The sequence below is a fragment of the Mobula birostris genome, chromosome 23 (assembly GCF_030028105.1).
Source record: "Mobula birostris isolate sMobBir1 chromosome 23, sMobBir1.hap1, whole genome shotgun sequence".
NCBI lineage: Eukaryota > Metazoa > Chordata > Chondrichthyes > Myliobatiformes > Myliobatidae > Mobula > Mobula birostris.
The window spans coordinates 10,879,610-10,896,374 of record NC_092392.1 but is presented as its reverse complement, the minus strand read 5'-3'; the positions used below and the strand labels follow the sequence as shown (position 1 = coordinate 10,896,374).

General features: G+C 39.3%; 1 protein-coding gene across 5 annotated transcripts in view; it reads right to left on the bottom strand.

Annotated features, from left to right (window-relative positions):
- The window catches only part of tymp (thymidine phosphorylase), a 49,591-nt gene extending 33,155 nt beyond the window's left edge, over nt 1-16,436 (bottom strand). For 2 of the 5 annotated variants that reach the window (XM_072241458.1, XM_072241462.1), the window contains exon 1: nt 11,630-11,710. In XM_072241458.1, coding sequence (XP_072097559.1) covers nt 11,630-11,649 — 20 coding nt within the window. In that variant the 5' untranslated portion in view covers nt 11,650-11,710. Of the gene's footprint in view, nt 1-11,629; nt 11,711-13,537; nt 13,614-16,346 lie in introns of those variants that run through there. The other 3 variants (XM_072241461.1, XM_072241460.1, XM_072241459.1) reach the window with 3 other exon arrangements.
- Between the last annotated feature and the right edge of the window lie 329 nt (nt 16,437-16,765).

Below are 16,765 nucleotides of genomic sequence, written 5' to 3'. Positions count from 1 at the left end.
TTGTTGCCACGGGCAGCAGTGGAGGCCAAGTCATTGGGTGTATTTAAGGCAGAGATTGATAGGTATCTGAGTAGCCAGGGCATCAAAGGTTATGGTGAGAAGGCGGGGCAGTGGGACTAAATAGGATAAAATGGATCAGCTCATGATAAAATGGCGGAGCAGACTCGATGGGCCGAATGGCCTACTTCTGCTCCTTTGTCTTATGGTCTTATGGATATCATTCTCTGCAGGTCCTCCTGAAACAAAGAGACCAACGTATCACTACCTTTGCTCTTCAACCTTTCGATATAAACTTGGAGAATCACTTTGTGTCTTCGACCAGAAACCAGAAGCCAGAACCCCACCAAACAATACAGTGCAAGACCCCACAGAAATGTTACCAGACGGGGCACTGCTTGACAGACGGAAGTGGTTCACTCTCAACAGAGCGAGAGCGGGAGTTTGTAGGACGGGAGACAGTATGGTGAAGTGGGGTTTAAAGACCAGTGCATCCTGTTGTAAGTGTGGCGAAAGGGTGCAGAACATTGAGCACGTTCTGCGCAACTGTCCACTCTCACCTGATTTAGCTGACTGACCGGCTCAACATCAACCAAACAGCACTAGAGTGGCTGGCTGTCTGGTGTGACAAGCTATGATGATGTTGATGACCAGAAATGTTTTCTGTAACTACTGTGCTTTGCTGTTTCAATAAAATTGTCTATTACATACATTTTTTGCCATGAAACTACTACTTTCCCTAATAATCTACATATATCACTTACCTGTTAATTACACCCATTGGATCCCCTTTAACAGATAGCTCCTCCAGGTTTCATGGAAACATCATAATTTTATTATTCTTAACATAAAAACCAAAATATAGCATTCAGCAGCATTGTTAACCAAAGGCTTTTGTTAGGGCATCAACAGAAACAGGTGATCTTTTTACTTACAAAGCCCAAACAGGGGCAACTGGCCTTGATGAAATGTATGAAATTAGAGCAAAAATCAGTCTATTAGAAAAACTCAATTGCCCAAGCTGCATCAATAGAGGCAGAGGGGTTTTCGGTATTTTGGTTTGAACTCTAATGCAGGGTTTTGTCTTGGGATGTGGACCATTCCTTTGCCTCCTTAGATGTTGCTTGACCTGCTGAGCTTTTCCAGCAGTTTGTGTTTTGCTCAAAATTCCAGCATCTGCAACCTATTCCGTCTGTATTAAATCGGAATTCAATAGGGAACAAAATGCAAAACTTTTCTTGACTCTGGTTAAGTGCCACAACAATATAGAAAGAAGCATAGAAGATATTCCCTTTTAAGATGAAGTCATAACTAAGAAAAAATGGTTCATTTGGATAACTTCTGCAGATAAAACATTTTGTAAATTGATACAATTCTCTTTGTCAATTAAATTAATTTAAACCGAAAAAACAAGCCCTGGCCTGGTAATATCAGAAAGCAGTTGTCGATAGATTTAGTAGATTGACTTGTAAGGTAATGTAATTGGTGGAAACGTACATAATTCACAGCTACCAACACTTCAAGAGGCTGGTCTGACGCAATGATGTAATTACATAAGGTATAGTGGCATGCAAAAGTTTGGGCACCCCTGGGCAAAATTTCTGTTACTGTGAATAGCTAAGCCAGTAAAAGATGAACTGATTTCCAAAAGGCATAAAGTTAAAGATGACACATTTCTTTAACATTTTAAGCAAGATTACGTTTTTATTTCCATCTTTTACAGTTTCAAAATAACAAAAAAGGAAAAGGGCCCAAAGCAAAAGTTTGGGCACCCTGCATGGCAGTACTAAGTAGCACCCCCTTTGGAAAGTATCACAGCTTATAAACGCCTTTTGTAGCCAGCTAAGAGTCTTTCAATTCTTGTTTGGGGGATTTTCACCCATTCTTCCTTGCAAAAGGCTTCTAGTTCTGTGAGATTCTTGGGCCGTCTTGCATGCACTGCTCTTTTGAGGTCTATCCACAGATTCTCGATGATGTTTAGGTCAGGGGACTCTGAGGGCCATGGCAAAACCTTCAGCTTGCACCTCTTGAGGTAGTCCATTGTGAATTTTGAGGTGTGTTTAGGTTCATTATCCTGTTGTAGAAGCCATCCTCTTTTCATCTTCGGCTTTTTTACAGACGGTGTGATGTTTGCTTCCAGAATTTGCTGGTATTTGATTGAATTCATTCTTCCCTCTACCAGTAAGTGTTCCCTGTGCCACTGGCTGCAACACAAGCCCAAAGCATGATCCATCCACCCCCGTGCTTAACAGTTGGAGGGGTGTTCTTTTCATGAAATTCTGCACCCTTTTTTCTCCAAACATACCTTTGCTCATTGCTGCCAAGAAGTTCTATTCAAAAGGTTCAAAGGAACATCTAAACAAGCCTGATGCATTATGGAAAAAATCCTGTGGACTGATGAAGTTAAAATATAACTCTCTGGCCGCAATGAGCAAAGGTACATTTGGAGAAAAAAGGATGCAGAATTTCATGAAAAGAACCCCTCTCCAACTGTTAAGCACATAATGCTGAGCCTTTATAAGACATTAGTCAGGCCACACTTTGGAGTATTGTCAATAGTTCTGAGCCCCATATCTCAGAAAGGATGTGTTGTCATTGGAGAGAGTCCAGAGGAGGTTCACGAGGATGATTTTGGGAAAGAAGGGGTTAACATATGAGGAGTGTTTGGCAGCTTTGTGCCTGTACTCACTGGAAATGAGAAGAATGCGGAGGGATCTCATTGAAACCTACTGAATACCGAAAGAACTAGATGGAGTGGATGTGGAGAGATGTTTTCTGTGGAGGGTTATCCAAAACTAAAGGCGGTGGATGCCACGTCCGTGGGTTTACCTATGGTGGAAGTTGATCATTTCCTGATTGGTCAGGACATGAGAGGATATGGCGAGAAGGCAGGTGTATGAGGCTGAGTGGGATCCAGGATTAGCCATGATGAAATGTGAAGCAGATTCGATGGTCTGAATTGCCTATTTCTGCCCCTACGTCTTATGGTCTTGAGGCCCAATTTGCACTGCCAGGCGTCTCTGCCGACACCACCAAGTATTTCAATGTGGTAGCGTCTCTCAGTAACTCTGCAGCTGCATGAGTGGCGAGTCTACTAAAACACCCACCTGAACATAATAAATACCGATTGCTGGCAACTCATCTTTTACAGTCTTTTGGACTAACCGTCGACATTGCGTTGGGGTTCACTTTAACAGGCTGATCTGATGTGATGACATAATTATACAAAACATACTGGTTCCGTCGGCTGCATAAGGAAGACCACCTCCGGCCTCGCCAAACGTGTGAGATTGAGACGCGAGCCCACCCCAAGCCTGCCTGTTTGTGTGGATGCTGCGTGATTCGTTACTGTTACAAATCAGCACCATGAATCAACAGACAGTACATCACGTACAATGAAACAATTTAGCTTCGTAATTCTTTATTTTAATATAATTTTTATTGAGTTTTTGAAGTGATTACATAGAAAGATAATGACTATCCTCCCCCCTCCCCTTAACCCTTCCCCCCAATGTATACCCCTAGCTGAAAAAAAAAGAAAAAAAGAAAAAGAAAGAAGAACTGCCTGGATATTGGAAGGTTTCCACATGCTCCACGGGATTCAAAATAACTTTAGTATATTTATTTATAACTTTCCCCAAGGGACCAATATCTTTATCATTGGAGCAACTAAATATGCCATCCCATCTTTTGTAAATAAGGGCGCCAAATATTCAAAAATGTATCATATTTATCTCTTAAATTATAAGTAATTTTTTTTGAGTGGAATACAACTAGATATTTCATTGTTCCAACGATTCATACTTAAATACGAATCGGATTTCCAAGTAACTGCTATAGCCTTCTTGGCTACTGCCAATGCAATTTTTATGAATTCTTTCTGATACTTATTCAGTTTAAGTTTCGGTTTTATCCCTTCAATATCACCTAATAGAAATAATACAGGGTTATGTGGAAGTTGAGTTCCACATAATAAGACTCTTAAATTTATCCAAAAAGGTTGAATTTTAGAACAAGACCAAGTAGAATGTAAGAAAGTACCAATTTCTTGATGACACCGAAAACACTGATCAGATAAGTTTGAATTTAATCTATTTATTTTTTGCGGTGTAATATATAATTGGTGTAAAAAATTATATTGTACTAATCTAAGTTGAACGTTTATTGTATTTGTCATACTGTCAAGATACAGCCTTGACCAATTTGTTTCATCAATATTAATATTCAGATCTGTTTCCCATTTTTGTTTTGACTTGTGGATTCCTTGTTTAATTGTCTGTTTTTGAATCACATTATACATACAAGAAATAAATTCTTTAATTTTTCCTTTTTGAATTAAAATTTCAATTTCATTGGGTTTTGGCAAAAACACTGTTTGACCCAGTTTGTCTTTTAAGTAAGCCCTTAATTGAAGGTAACAAAACAAAGTGTTATTTGATATTTTATATTTATTCTTTAGTTGTTCAAATGACATCACCATACCTCGTTCATAACAGTCTCCTATAGATCTAATCCCTTTTTGTTACCAATTATATAAAAGTTGATTATCCATTGTAAAAGGAATAAGTCTGTTTTGGAACAAAGGTCTCCTTGCTAATAAAGATTTCTTTATTTCATTATCAACATTTATCTTATTCCATAGATCAATCAAATGTTTTAATATAGGAGATTCTTTCTTTTCCCGTATCCATTTAGATTCCCATTTATATATAAAATCTTCAGGTGTATTTTCTCCTATCTTATCTAATTCTATTCTAATCCATGCCGGTTTTCGTTCATCAAAGAAAGATGCAATAAATCTAATTTGATTTGCTTTATAATAATTCTTAAAGTTTGGAAGTTATAAACCCTCCTAACTCAAATTTCCATGTCAATTTTTCCAATGATATTCTTGACATCTTACCTTTCCAAAGAAATTTTCTCACACATTTATTTAATTCTTGAAAAAATTTCTGCGGCAATTATATTGGTAATGTTTGAAACAAATACTGTAATCTAGGAAATATATTCATTTTTACAACACTGACTCTACCCACTAATGTTATTGGTAGTATCATCCATTTGTCAAGATCTTCTTGAATTTTTTTCAATAGCGGTAAATAATTAAATTTATATAAATTCTTTACATCATTATTAAGTCTTATACCTAAATACTTTATGCCATTTACCTGCCATCTAAATTGGGTTGTTAATCGACATTGGCTATAGTCTCCTATAGTAAGAGGTAAAATTTCACTTTTATCCCAATTTATTTTATACCCTGATACTTTCCCATATTCATCCAATCTAGAAGATAATTTATGTAACGAATGCTGTGGGTTTGTTAAGTAAATCAAAACATCATCAGCAAATAGGTTAATTTTATACTCCTCCTGATTAATTCTAAAACCCTTAATATCTGGATCAATTCTAGTTAGTTCTGCTAATGGCTGTATTGCCAGTACAAATAAAGCAGGTGATAATGGACAACCTTGTCTAGTTGACCTTTTTAACTGGAATGGTGTTGAAATTTGAGTATTTGTCACTACTTTAGCATTAGGGTTAGTATTTAAAGTTTTAATCCAGTTTATAAAAGGTGTTCCTAACCCACATTTTTCTAATACTTCAAATAAAAAATCCCATTTCAATCTATCGAATGCTTTTTCTGCATCCAAAGCTACTATACTCATCCCCTCCCTTTTTTGAGCCAAATGAATTATACTGAGTAGCCCAGTTACATTATCTGCCAATTGTCTATTTTTAATAAATCCTGTTTGATCCATATGTATAATTTTGGTAAATATTTAGATAATCTATTCCATAAAATTTTTGCTATTATTTTATAATCCGTGTCCAACAAAGAAATAGGCCTATATGATGCTGGTTTTAAAGGATCTCTATTTTTTTTGGCAATACTATTACAATCGCTGTTGAAAAAGATTCTGGGAGTTTATGTATTTTTTCCACTTGGCGTATTAACTCCATTAAAGGAGGAAACAATAAATCTTTAAACTTTTTATAAAATTCAGGTGGAAAATCACCCTCTCCTGGAGATTTATTACTTTGGAGTGATCCGAAAGCTTCTTCAACCTCTTTTAATGTAAAAGGCATATCTAATCCCTTCTGTTCTTCCGAATTCAATTTTGGAAGAGTTACTTTTGATAAAAACCTTTCTATCTCATTAACATCATTTTGTGATTCCGATTGATATAATTCAGAATAGAAACTTTTGAAGGTTTCATTAATTTCAAAAGGTTTATAAGTAATTTTATTTGCACTTGTTCTAATTGAATTTATCGTTTTGGAAGCTTGTTCTGTTTTCAACTGCCAGGCAAGAATTTTGTGTGCTCTCTCACCTAACTCATAATACCTTTGCTTAGTTCTCATAATTACTTTTTCCATTCTATATGTCTGAAGCGTATTATATTGTAACTTCTTATTGACAAGTTGTCTTCGTTTTTCTTCTGTCATATGTCTTTGAGATTCTTTTTCTAATTTTGTAATCTCTTTTTCCAATTGATCTAGTTCGGCCATATATTCTTTCTTAATTTTACTCAAATAACTTATTATCTGACCCCTCAAATATGCTTTCATTGCATCCCATAGTATAAATTTATCATCCACTGAATGAGAGTTTGTATCCAAAAAAAATTGGATCTGTTTTTTCATAAAATCACAAAAATCTTGAGGTTTTAATAATGTTGAATTAAATCTCCATCTATAAGTCATTTCTTCCTTATCAGTCATTATTATTGTTATTAATAAAGAAGAACGATCTGACAATATTCTTGCTTTATATTCCATATTTTTCACTCTGTGTTGAATATTCATTGATAATAGGAAAAAATCTATCCTTGAGTAAATGTTGTGTCTATGAGAATAGAACGAATAGTCTCTTTCTTTGGGATTAATTCTCCTCCATATATCAATCAAATTTAAATCTTTCATCAATGATAAAGTTAGTTTTACTACCTTCGATTTTGTGACAGCCTTAGTTGATCTATCTAAGACTGGGTCTAGGCAAAAATTAAAATCCCCTCCTATTACTATCTTTTCACGTGCATCAGCCAAATTCAAAAAAGCTTCTTGTATGAATTTTTCATCATTTTCATTTGGTGCCTAAATATTCATGAGAGTCCATAATTCAGAAAAAAGTTGACGTGTATAATCACATATCTCCCCGCAGAATCGGTTATTACATTTTGTATTCTAATTGGTAACGTTTTATTAATCAAAATTGCTACTCCTCTCGCTTTTGAATTAAATGAGGCTGCAACAACACTACCCACCCAATCTCTCTTTAGTTTCTGATGTTCTGTTTCTGTTAAATGCGTTCCCTGTAAGAAGGCTAAATCCACCTTCATTTTATTAATATGTGGTAAGGTTCTTTTTCTTTTCACCGGTCCATTAAGCCCATTAATATTAAAACTCAAAAAATTCAATAAATTAGTCATTATTCTTAACAAAGTTACTCCAATCTAAAACATTACTTAAAGAGATTCCTTGGGGAATCTCTTTAAACTTCACCATGTTGCTATGTGTTTCCCTCCCAATCTTCCAGGCAAAAAGAAAGAAAGAAAAACAACAAAATACCCCGCTACTAATGTTGTGAATTTAAAAAAGCACAACACTACCCCACCTCCATTTTGCGGGTCGTGGCTATAGCCACGCTTGCACACATGAATTCCGTAGCGATTGGTCAGTATTTCTTCCAGCTCCTCCGTAACAAAAAAATTGTATATATAGAAAAATTAATGTCACTATTCCCAACTAATATTCTTCAAACTTTAACCTTTCTTCCCCTCTATCATATAATATTTATATATTCTTTCGCCTTTAAAAATCCGCCAAGTCTATTCCTTGACAAAACCTTCATCTTTAATCATCCAGCTCACTCCCCTGGGTTTGTTCTTGTATCTTCAAAGAATCTCGCACAAACTCCTCCACTTTCTGGTAGTCGTCAAAAAATCTTTTTTCTCTGGCAGCCAAAAAAATCTTCAAGGTTGCAGGATAGCGCAGTATAAATTGATAACCATGATCCCATCGGACTTTTTTCACTGGGTTGAATTTCTTCCTTCTCTTCAAAAGTTCATAACTTATATCAGGGTAGAAAAAAATTGTTCCCTTCTGTCATCAATGGCCCTTTTCTATTCTTGGCAGCTTGAGCAGCCGCCCGTAGAATCTTTTCTTTATCTTGAAATCTAAACATTTTATTAAAATTGATCGTGGATATTGATCATAAGACCATAAGACAAAGGAGCAGAAGTCAGCCATTCAGCCCATCGAGTCTGCTCCGCCACTTTATCATGAGCTGATCTATTCTCCCATTTAGTCCCACTCCCCCGCCTTCTCACCATAACCTTTGATGCCCTGGCTACTCAGATACCTATCAATCTCTGCCTTAAATACACCCAATGACTTGGCCTCCACTGCTGCCCGTGGCAACAAATTCCACAGATTCACCACCCTCTGACTAAAAAAATTTATTCGCATCTCTGTTCTGAATGGGTGCCCTTCAATCCTTAAGTCATGCCCTCTTGTACTAGACTCCCCCATCATGGGAAACAACTTTGCCACATCCACCCGTCTATGCCTTTCAACATTTGAAATGTTTCTATGAGGTCTCCCCTCATTCTTCTAAACTCCAAGGAATACAGTCCAAGAGCAGACAAACGTTCCTCATATGTTAACCCTCTCATTCCCGAAATCATTCTAGTGAATCTTCTCTGTACCCTCTCCAACGTCAGCACACCCTTTCTTAAATAAGGAAACCAAAACTGCCCACAGTACTCCAAGTGAGGTCTCACCAGCACCTTATAGAGCCTCAACATCACATCCCTGCTCCTATACACTATTCCTCTAGAAATGAATGCCAACATTGCATTCACCTTCTTCACTACCGACTCAACCTGGAGGTTAACTTTAAGGGTATCCTGTACGAGGACTCTCAAGTCCCATTGCATCTCAGAATTTTGAATTCTTTCCCCATTTAAATAATAGTCTTCCCATTTATTTTTTCTGCTAAAGTGCATAACCATACACTTTCCAACATTGTATTCCATTTGCCACTTCTCTGCCCATTCTTCCAATCTATCCAAGTCTCTCTGCAGATTTTCCGTTTCCTCAGTGCTATCGGCCCCTCCACCTATCTTTGTATTGTCAGCAAACTTAGCCACAAAGCCATCTATTCCATAATCTAAATCGTTGATGTACAATGTAAAAAGAAGCGGCCCCAACACGGACCCCTGTGGAACACCACTAGTAACCGGCAGCCAACCAGAATAGGATCCCTTTATTCCCACTCTCTGTTTCTTGCCAATCAGCCAACGCTCTATCCACGTATGTAACTTTCCCATAATTCCATGCGCTCTTATCTTGTTGAGTAGCCTCATGTGTGGCACCTTGTCAAAGGCCTTCTGAAAATCCAAATATACAACATCCACTGCATCTCCCTTGTCTAGCCTACTTGTAATTTCCTCAAAAAATTGTAATAGGTTTGTCAGGCAGGATTTTCCATTAAGGAATCCATGCTGAGTTCTGCCTATCTTGTCATATGCCTCCAGGTACTCTGTAACCTCATCCTTGACAATAGACTCCAACAACTTCCCAACCACCGATGTCAAGTTAACAGGTCTATAATTTCCGTTTTGCTTCCTTGCCCCCTTCTTAAATAGTGGAGTGACATTTGCAATCTTCCAGTCCTCCAGAACCATGCCAGAATCTATCGACTTTTGAAAGATCATCGCTAATGCCTCCGCAATCTCCACAGCTACTTCCTTTACAACACGAGGGTGCATTCCATCTGGTCTGGGAGATTTATCTACCTTTAGACTATTCAGCTTCCTGAGTACTTTCTCTGCCGTAATTGTGACTGCGCACACTTCTCTTCCCTGCCACCCTTGAGTGTCTCGTATACTGATGTCTTCCTCAGTGAAGACTGATGCAAAATACTCGTTCAGTTCCTCTGCCATCTCCTTATCTCCCATTACAATTTCTCCAGCATCATTTTCTATCGGTCCTCTATCTACTCTCACCTGTTTTTTACTCCTTATATACTTGAAAAAGCTTTTAGTATCCTCTTTGATATTATTTGCTAACTTCCTTTCATAGTTAATCTTTTCCCTCTTAATGACTTTCTTGGTTTCCTTTTGTAAGGTTTTAAAAACTTCCCAATTCTCTGTCTTCCCACTAATCTTGGCTTCCTTGTATGTCCTCTCCTTTGCTTTAACTTTGGCTTTAACTTCTCTTGTCAACCACGGTTGCATCCTTTTTCCACTCGAAAATTTCTTCTTTTTTGGAATATACCTGTCATGCACCTTCCTCACTGCTCCCATAAACTCCAGCCACTGCTGCTCTGCCGTCTTTCCCGCCAGTGTCACTTTCCAGTCAACTTTGGCCAATTCCTCTCTCATGCCACTGTAATTTCCTTTACTCCACTGAAATACCGACACATCAGATTTCGGCTTCTCTTTTTCAAATTTCACAGTGAACTCAATCATGTTATGATCACTGCCTCCTAAGGGTTCCTTCACCTCAATCTCTCTAATCACCTCTGGTTCATTGCACAATACCCAATCCAATACAGCCGATCCCCTAGTGGGCTCAACAGCTAGGTTTTGGTCTTAGAGCTCTATGTGGCCGTTCAATTTCAATTGATCGGTCTTCCTCTTTCATTTGCAAAGTTTCTGGGATCCATCTTTGAAAAAATTCTATTGGATTGTCTCCCTCTACACCTTCTTTAAGACCAACAATCTTCATATTATTTTGTCTACTAAAATTTTCCAGCACATCCACTTTTTCCAACAGTCCATTTCTTTCCATTTTCCAGACAAGCATATCACTTTCTGTTTTTTCCACTCTGTCATTAATATGCTCCATTGTTCTTTCCAACTTTTGAAGTTCCTTATCCATTTTCTCCTGTCTTCTCATAGCTTTATCATAGCTGAGCTTCATGTTTCTAATCTCTATTTTTACTCCTTTTAATTCAATCATTACTTGCAATAAAGCCTCTTTTATGTCGCCATCATATCCTTTACTTTTAGTCTCTTCCAATTCTTCCTCCTCTTCTTCATCTGTGTTCTCTGCGGAATCCCGATTCTGACTCTGAGTCACTTTCGCTTGCAGTGGCCGTCGGTTCTTGTAGTTTGAGTTGTATCGATATGCGCATGCCTACTTTTTTGCGCACGCGTAGTTCCGGCATCTTCTTCCCCGGGACCGCTACCGCCGCTATTGCTCCCTGTCCTTCACGCCAGAGATAAAACGTGTCTCCTCCGAAGGAGATCCAACCTGAGTCCGAGGATCCATCGCTGCAGTAGGCCTTTTTTTCTTCCCGTCTCGCGGCGACTTCACAACGGCAGACTTCTTCTGTTGCGATTTACAAGGCTCTCGTAAAATAATCTTGAGAAGTTTATAAGTAGTTTTCGGAAAGTATTTATTAACTTTGCTTTGTTTAAACGGTACTTTGATTTTGTACGGGAGAGCTGGATTCACACGTCTCAATCTCACGTCATCAGGTGACGTCCCCAGCTTTATAATTTTTGAAATGACTGAAGGGTTAGTAAAGAAAGAACAAAAAAAGGAAAAGAGCCCATTTTAATGAAACTGTCTAATGGAGCTCACAGTTTCCCTGCCACCGACCCTCCATTAATCTCACCCCAGGCTTTGGCGAATCATAACTCCGCTCCGGGTCAAAACCTACATCCTCCTCTCTCCAGCGTCTTCTCTCTTCATCTCCTCTCGAACAAAAGCCCCAGATCCAACCTTAGTGTTCCTCCCACCGGAGAAACCTCCCCTAAATCCAGCCATCCTAATTGGATGGCAGATATTTCTCCTATCTCTTACCTCCAACAGTAACCCAAACAAGCAGCTTGGCCAGAACAGCGTTAACAGTAAAAAATATGAACCAGGGCATTACATCTGTAAAGTACTGTTACTGCACTTCGTGTTCAGTGTTTTGAGTACAATAAATGAGTTGTTATGGATTTTCTTTAACATAAAACACATCTGCCATTTTTATTTGCAAAAACCTACAGACTTAAAATTGTAATTTATTTTAATCAGTGTATTCCCTTTGTGGTAGCCTTTTGGGAAAAAAAAGGTTGAAATTTCCAGTTTTTCCAATGCAACTTTATTAACTTGATTTCTAAATGTAATTAAAAAGAAAATGTTTGTCGCATTTAGGAAAATCTCCAGACTCTGTGGTGCCCATCTGTTATGAAATGTCCCAGTTGTTCTGGAGGACCCCATCAGCAATTCTTCGGACGTGCACAGGCTTACAGATAACCTGGGAAGATGGTCAGGTTAAACAGCCTGTCATCAGCTTGGACTTGTGAATAGGGTTGCCAACTGTCCTGTATTAGCCGGGACGTCCCGTATATTGGGCTAAATTGGTTTGTCCCATACAGGACCGCCTTCGTCCCATATTTCCCCCGCTAAGGTAGAGCGTTCCTATGAAACCGTTCGTAAACTGAAATTGCGTAAAGCGAAGAAGCAATTACCATTAATTTATATGGGAAACATTTTTGAGTGTTCCCAGACCCAAAAAGTAACCTAGCAAATCATACCAAATAACACATAAACCTAAAATAACACAAACATATAGTAAAAGCAGGAATGATATGATAAATACACAGCCTATATAAAGTAGAAATAATGTATGTATAGTGTAGTTTCACTTTCACAGAATCGGGAAGATTAAGCCAAAACCAATTTGTAGAAAAAAATCGGCCTGTATACAGGTGCCCGCGCAAGGCTTCATGGTCATGGTAGTCTTTCTCAGGGTAAGTACAAGCGTCCCGTATTTGACTGCTACTTTTGTCCCTTATTTGAGAGTGAGGAAGTTGGCAACCCTACCTGTGAATGACTTCATTTGCCATGCTTAGGAGCAGTGCATCCTACCTGCGTTACACTTCTCCACAGAAATGTCCAAAGATCAGCTGCAACCAGAATTTGAGGGATAACCCCTTCCAGTAGTCAACATGGGTTGCAACCTCTCCTTCTTGCTGAAGACACAGCAAACGTATCTCTTTGGACCTTAGATTTATTGGTTTGTCAGGATTCCATTGGCCAACAATAAACAAAATGTCTATTAATTATTTCTTTAAAAAGATTCAGATTTTTAAAATTTCTATCCTGTTCCATTCTGTGATCCATGTTTGACTGAATGTGGGTAATAGCATAGGTGAATATCAATCTGTCACTTACCTTTCTTCCAAGAGGACCACAACCTTGTCATAGGGCTTGGAGGCTTGCATCTTTGTAGGATTATCAAAGCCAAACAGGTCAAAGAGTAGAGGCCGGACTAAAAGTGGTCCACTGGTTCTCCAGGTTCAAGGGTTTAGCTCTGGGCTAACAAGCTTGACTAGTCAAACAAAACCGTTACAGAACCAGCAATGAAGAATCCTCCTACATCTGTGTGTGACAGTATTCCTGAGTCTCCACCCGGGACTTGCATGACTGACAGTAAACTGGGAGGAAGCCGTGAATGGGTCAGTGATGGAGGACTTTCATTGCTGCCCTAAATGTCAGCGGCATACTGGGCAATAGAAGAAGAAGAACTTACCTTTTGAAAATGGTGTGAAATGGATGCCAGACTTACTTGTACCAAACTTTAGCTAATGAAGAGTTAATGTTCCATCCTGTTCACCAAATCAGAAGAATCCCCACATTAATGCTATATTTCAAACACATGAATACTGTTAAGGTATTGAAATATCCTAGGCCAAATTAGGGGAGTAAAATCAAAGAAAATTACACTATCACATAAGGAAATTATAGTGGACAAGTTGGTGGCGAGGAAGGGAAAGTTAGAGAGGCGAAGGGGCATCAGGAGGGAATTCAAGAAATGAAGACCTGGCCAGCTGAATATACATTTGACAATTAGGGCTATTGGATTTATTAAGTGTGCACACAAGGGAATGAATCTCAGGGTTGTATTTGGTGACATGTTTATACTTTGATAATAAATTTACTTTGAACTTCACACATTGAGCAGAGAAGGTAAAACAGGTGAAGCTTAAGAGGTGAAAATTTGCAGAAGATCGTTATCACAGGAGATTAAATTGGACGAGAGCATATAGATAGGATGTGGCTCTGGTGGAGAAATTTAAAATTGTAGTTTGGTTAGAAATATTCTATGTCAGTGAGCTCTGGGGTAAACAGGATATAATAGAGATAGGCAGCTAACTAACCTCTGCTTTACACCAAACGGAACACGATCACCCTTTGGAATAGTCAAATCTAAGTAATAATATGACTACGTTTCAGCAGCTGATGAGCAAGTTTAAGGGTTAAGTTGAATAATGTTATCGAGATGGAAATAAGCTGTCTAGTTAAAGTGGCAGATGTACAGTCCGAGGCTCTGAACTTCCACAGCAAGGAGTGAAAAATGACAACAGACTGGTTCAGCTTCAATCTCCTTTGAGGGAAAGCAACTGAGTCAGTAAATCAGGAAAAGTCTCTGGTGGAGAGCAAAAACGTTGGGATTGCTCCTAAAGGCATTTAGTTTGACTAAGTTTCTGCTCATCTGCACAGAATGTTGGATAGACAGTCCAACAATTTGAAGAGTGGAAGGACTTATAGAGGAAAATCAAGAGATTCTGCAGATGCTAGAAATCCAGAGCAACAAATACAAAATGTTGGAGGAACTCAGCAGATCAAGCATCATCTATGGAGAGGAATAAAGAGTTCACAATTCAGGCTAAAACTCTTTATCAGGACTGAAAAGAAATGAGGGAGAAAAAGAAGTGTGTGTGTGTGTGTTTGGGGGGGTGTAGGTAAGCATGCAAGTTGGGAAGTGATAGGTGAAAGCAGGTGAGGAGGAAGGTGTGTAGGTGGGGGAGGGTAATGGATTGAGAATCTGGGAGGAGTGATAGAGTGGTGACAAGGATTAGGTGAGTGTCATCAGTATAGGTATTCTACAACACTGAGGTAGTTCTTCATTCTCTGCTTCTGTGTTCCATACCGGCTGCTCCATTTACAATGCTGAAGTAAGTTTACCATGGTCTTTGCAGTGCCACTACTTTGCAAAGACTGGGTCACCCAGCCACCCAGCAGAGTCCACCAAAGTCAATCAACAAGTGTACTATTAGACCTCAGCAGTGGTGAAGGAATGTTGAGATTGGAATATGCTGAGAAGGTGAGTTGGCAGGATGAATTGGTGTAAGGGAGACATGACATTAGGGATAGAGGGTGATAATGAGTATGTGATATTTAAAGATAAGTGAAAAAGGGGGATTGATAAATATGAAGAATAGGTTGATAGTAAACATGAGGAATTCTGCAGATGCTGGAAATTCGAACAGCACACATCAAAGTTGCTGATGAACGCAGCAGGCCAGGCAGCATCTCTAGGAAGAGGTACAGTCGATGTTTCAGGCTGAGACCCTTCGTCCGGACTAACTGAAGGAAGAGCTAGTAGGAGATTTGAAAGTGGGAGGGGGAGGGGGAGATCCGAAATGATAGGAGAAGACGGGAGGGGGAGGGATGGAGCCAAGAGCTGGACAGGTGATTGGCAAAAGGGATATGAGAGGATCATGGGACAGGAGGCCCAGGGAGAAGGAAAAGGGGAAGGGGGGGAAAAACGCTAGAGGATGGGCAAGGGGTATGGTCAGAGGGACAGAGGGAGAAAAAGGAGAGACAGAGAGAGAAAGAATGTGTGAATAAAAACAAATAATGGATGGGGTACGAGGGGGAGGTGGGGCATTAGCGGAAGTTAGAGAAGTCAATGTTTATATAAATATTATACACCTTATATTCCGTCTGGGTAGCCTCCAACCTGATGGCATGAACATTGACTTCTCTAACTTCTGCTAATGCCCCACCTCTCCCTCGTACCCCATGCGTTATTTATTTATATACACACATTCTTTCTCTCACTCCTTTTTCTCCCCCTGTCCCTCTGACTATACTCCTTGCCCATCCTCTGGGGTTTTTCCCCCCCTCCCCCTTTTCCTTCTCCCTGGGCCTTCTGTCCCATGATCCTCTCATATCCCTTTTGCCAATCACCTGTCCAGCTCTTGACTCCATCCATCCCCCTCCTGTCTTCTCCTATCATTTTGGATCTCCCCCTCCCCCTCCCACTTTAAGATCTCTTACTAACTCTTCCTTCAGTTAGTCCTGACGAAGGGTCTCGGCCTGAAACGTCGACTGTACCTCTTCCTAGAGATGCTGCCTGGCCTGCTGCGTTCACCAGCGTTCAATAGGTTGATAGGTAGGATTAGGGTTATGTGGAGAAGAGGAGGAAATGGATAGGGGTTGAGATTTATCAAAAAGTAAAACTTTTGCTGGTCTAAAAGCCTCTTTTATTCTTATACATTTTTTCTTTTTGTGTTTCACATGGTGATCAAGAGAGCCAACAGAGATTGTCCTACCTGTATACTTGTGGGAAGCACACCTCAGAGGCACTAACTGTTATATCCTTCACTGGCAGCAGGATCGAAGGCTGACTCTTCTGCCACAGTAATAGAATGAAGCAACAATTCCACTTTCGGGGAAATTAGACTGTATTTATAAAGTCCTGATCCTGACTCAGAGGGCAAAGCTCCTGTAAATAAAAGCCCCGATTAGGAGTTCACATGGTTTCATTCATTGCCAAAAACACCCAAGGGTAGAGAAATCACTGAGACATAATATTAATTTCAATCTGGGTAAAAGAATTACGTAAACTGGTTTACTGCCAGAAGGAGCTACCAATAAATTGGTAAGCCTTGGGTATGGGGAGGGTGTGGGAGATTTGGGTGGAGGAAAGTTCTTGTAAGACAGACACACAATAGCATGATGCATTCATGTT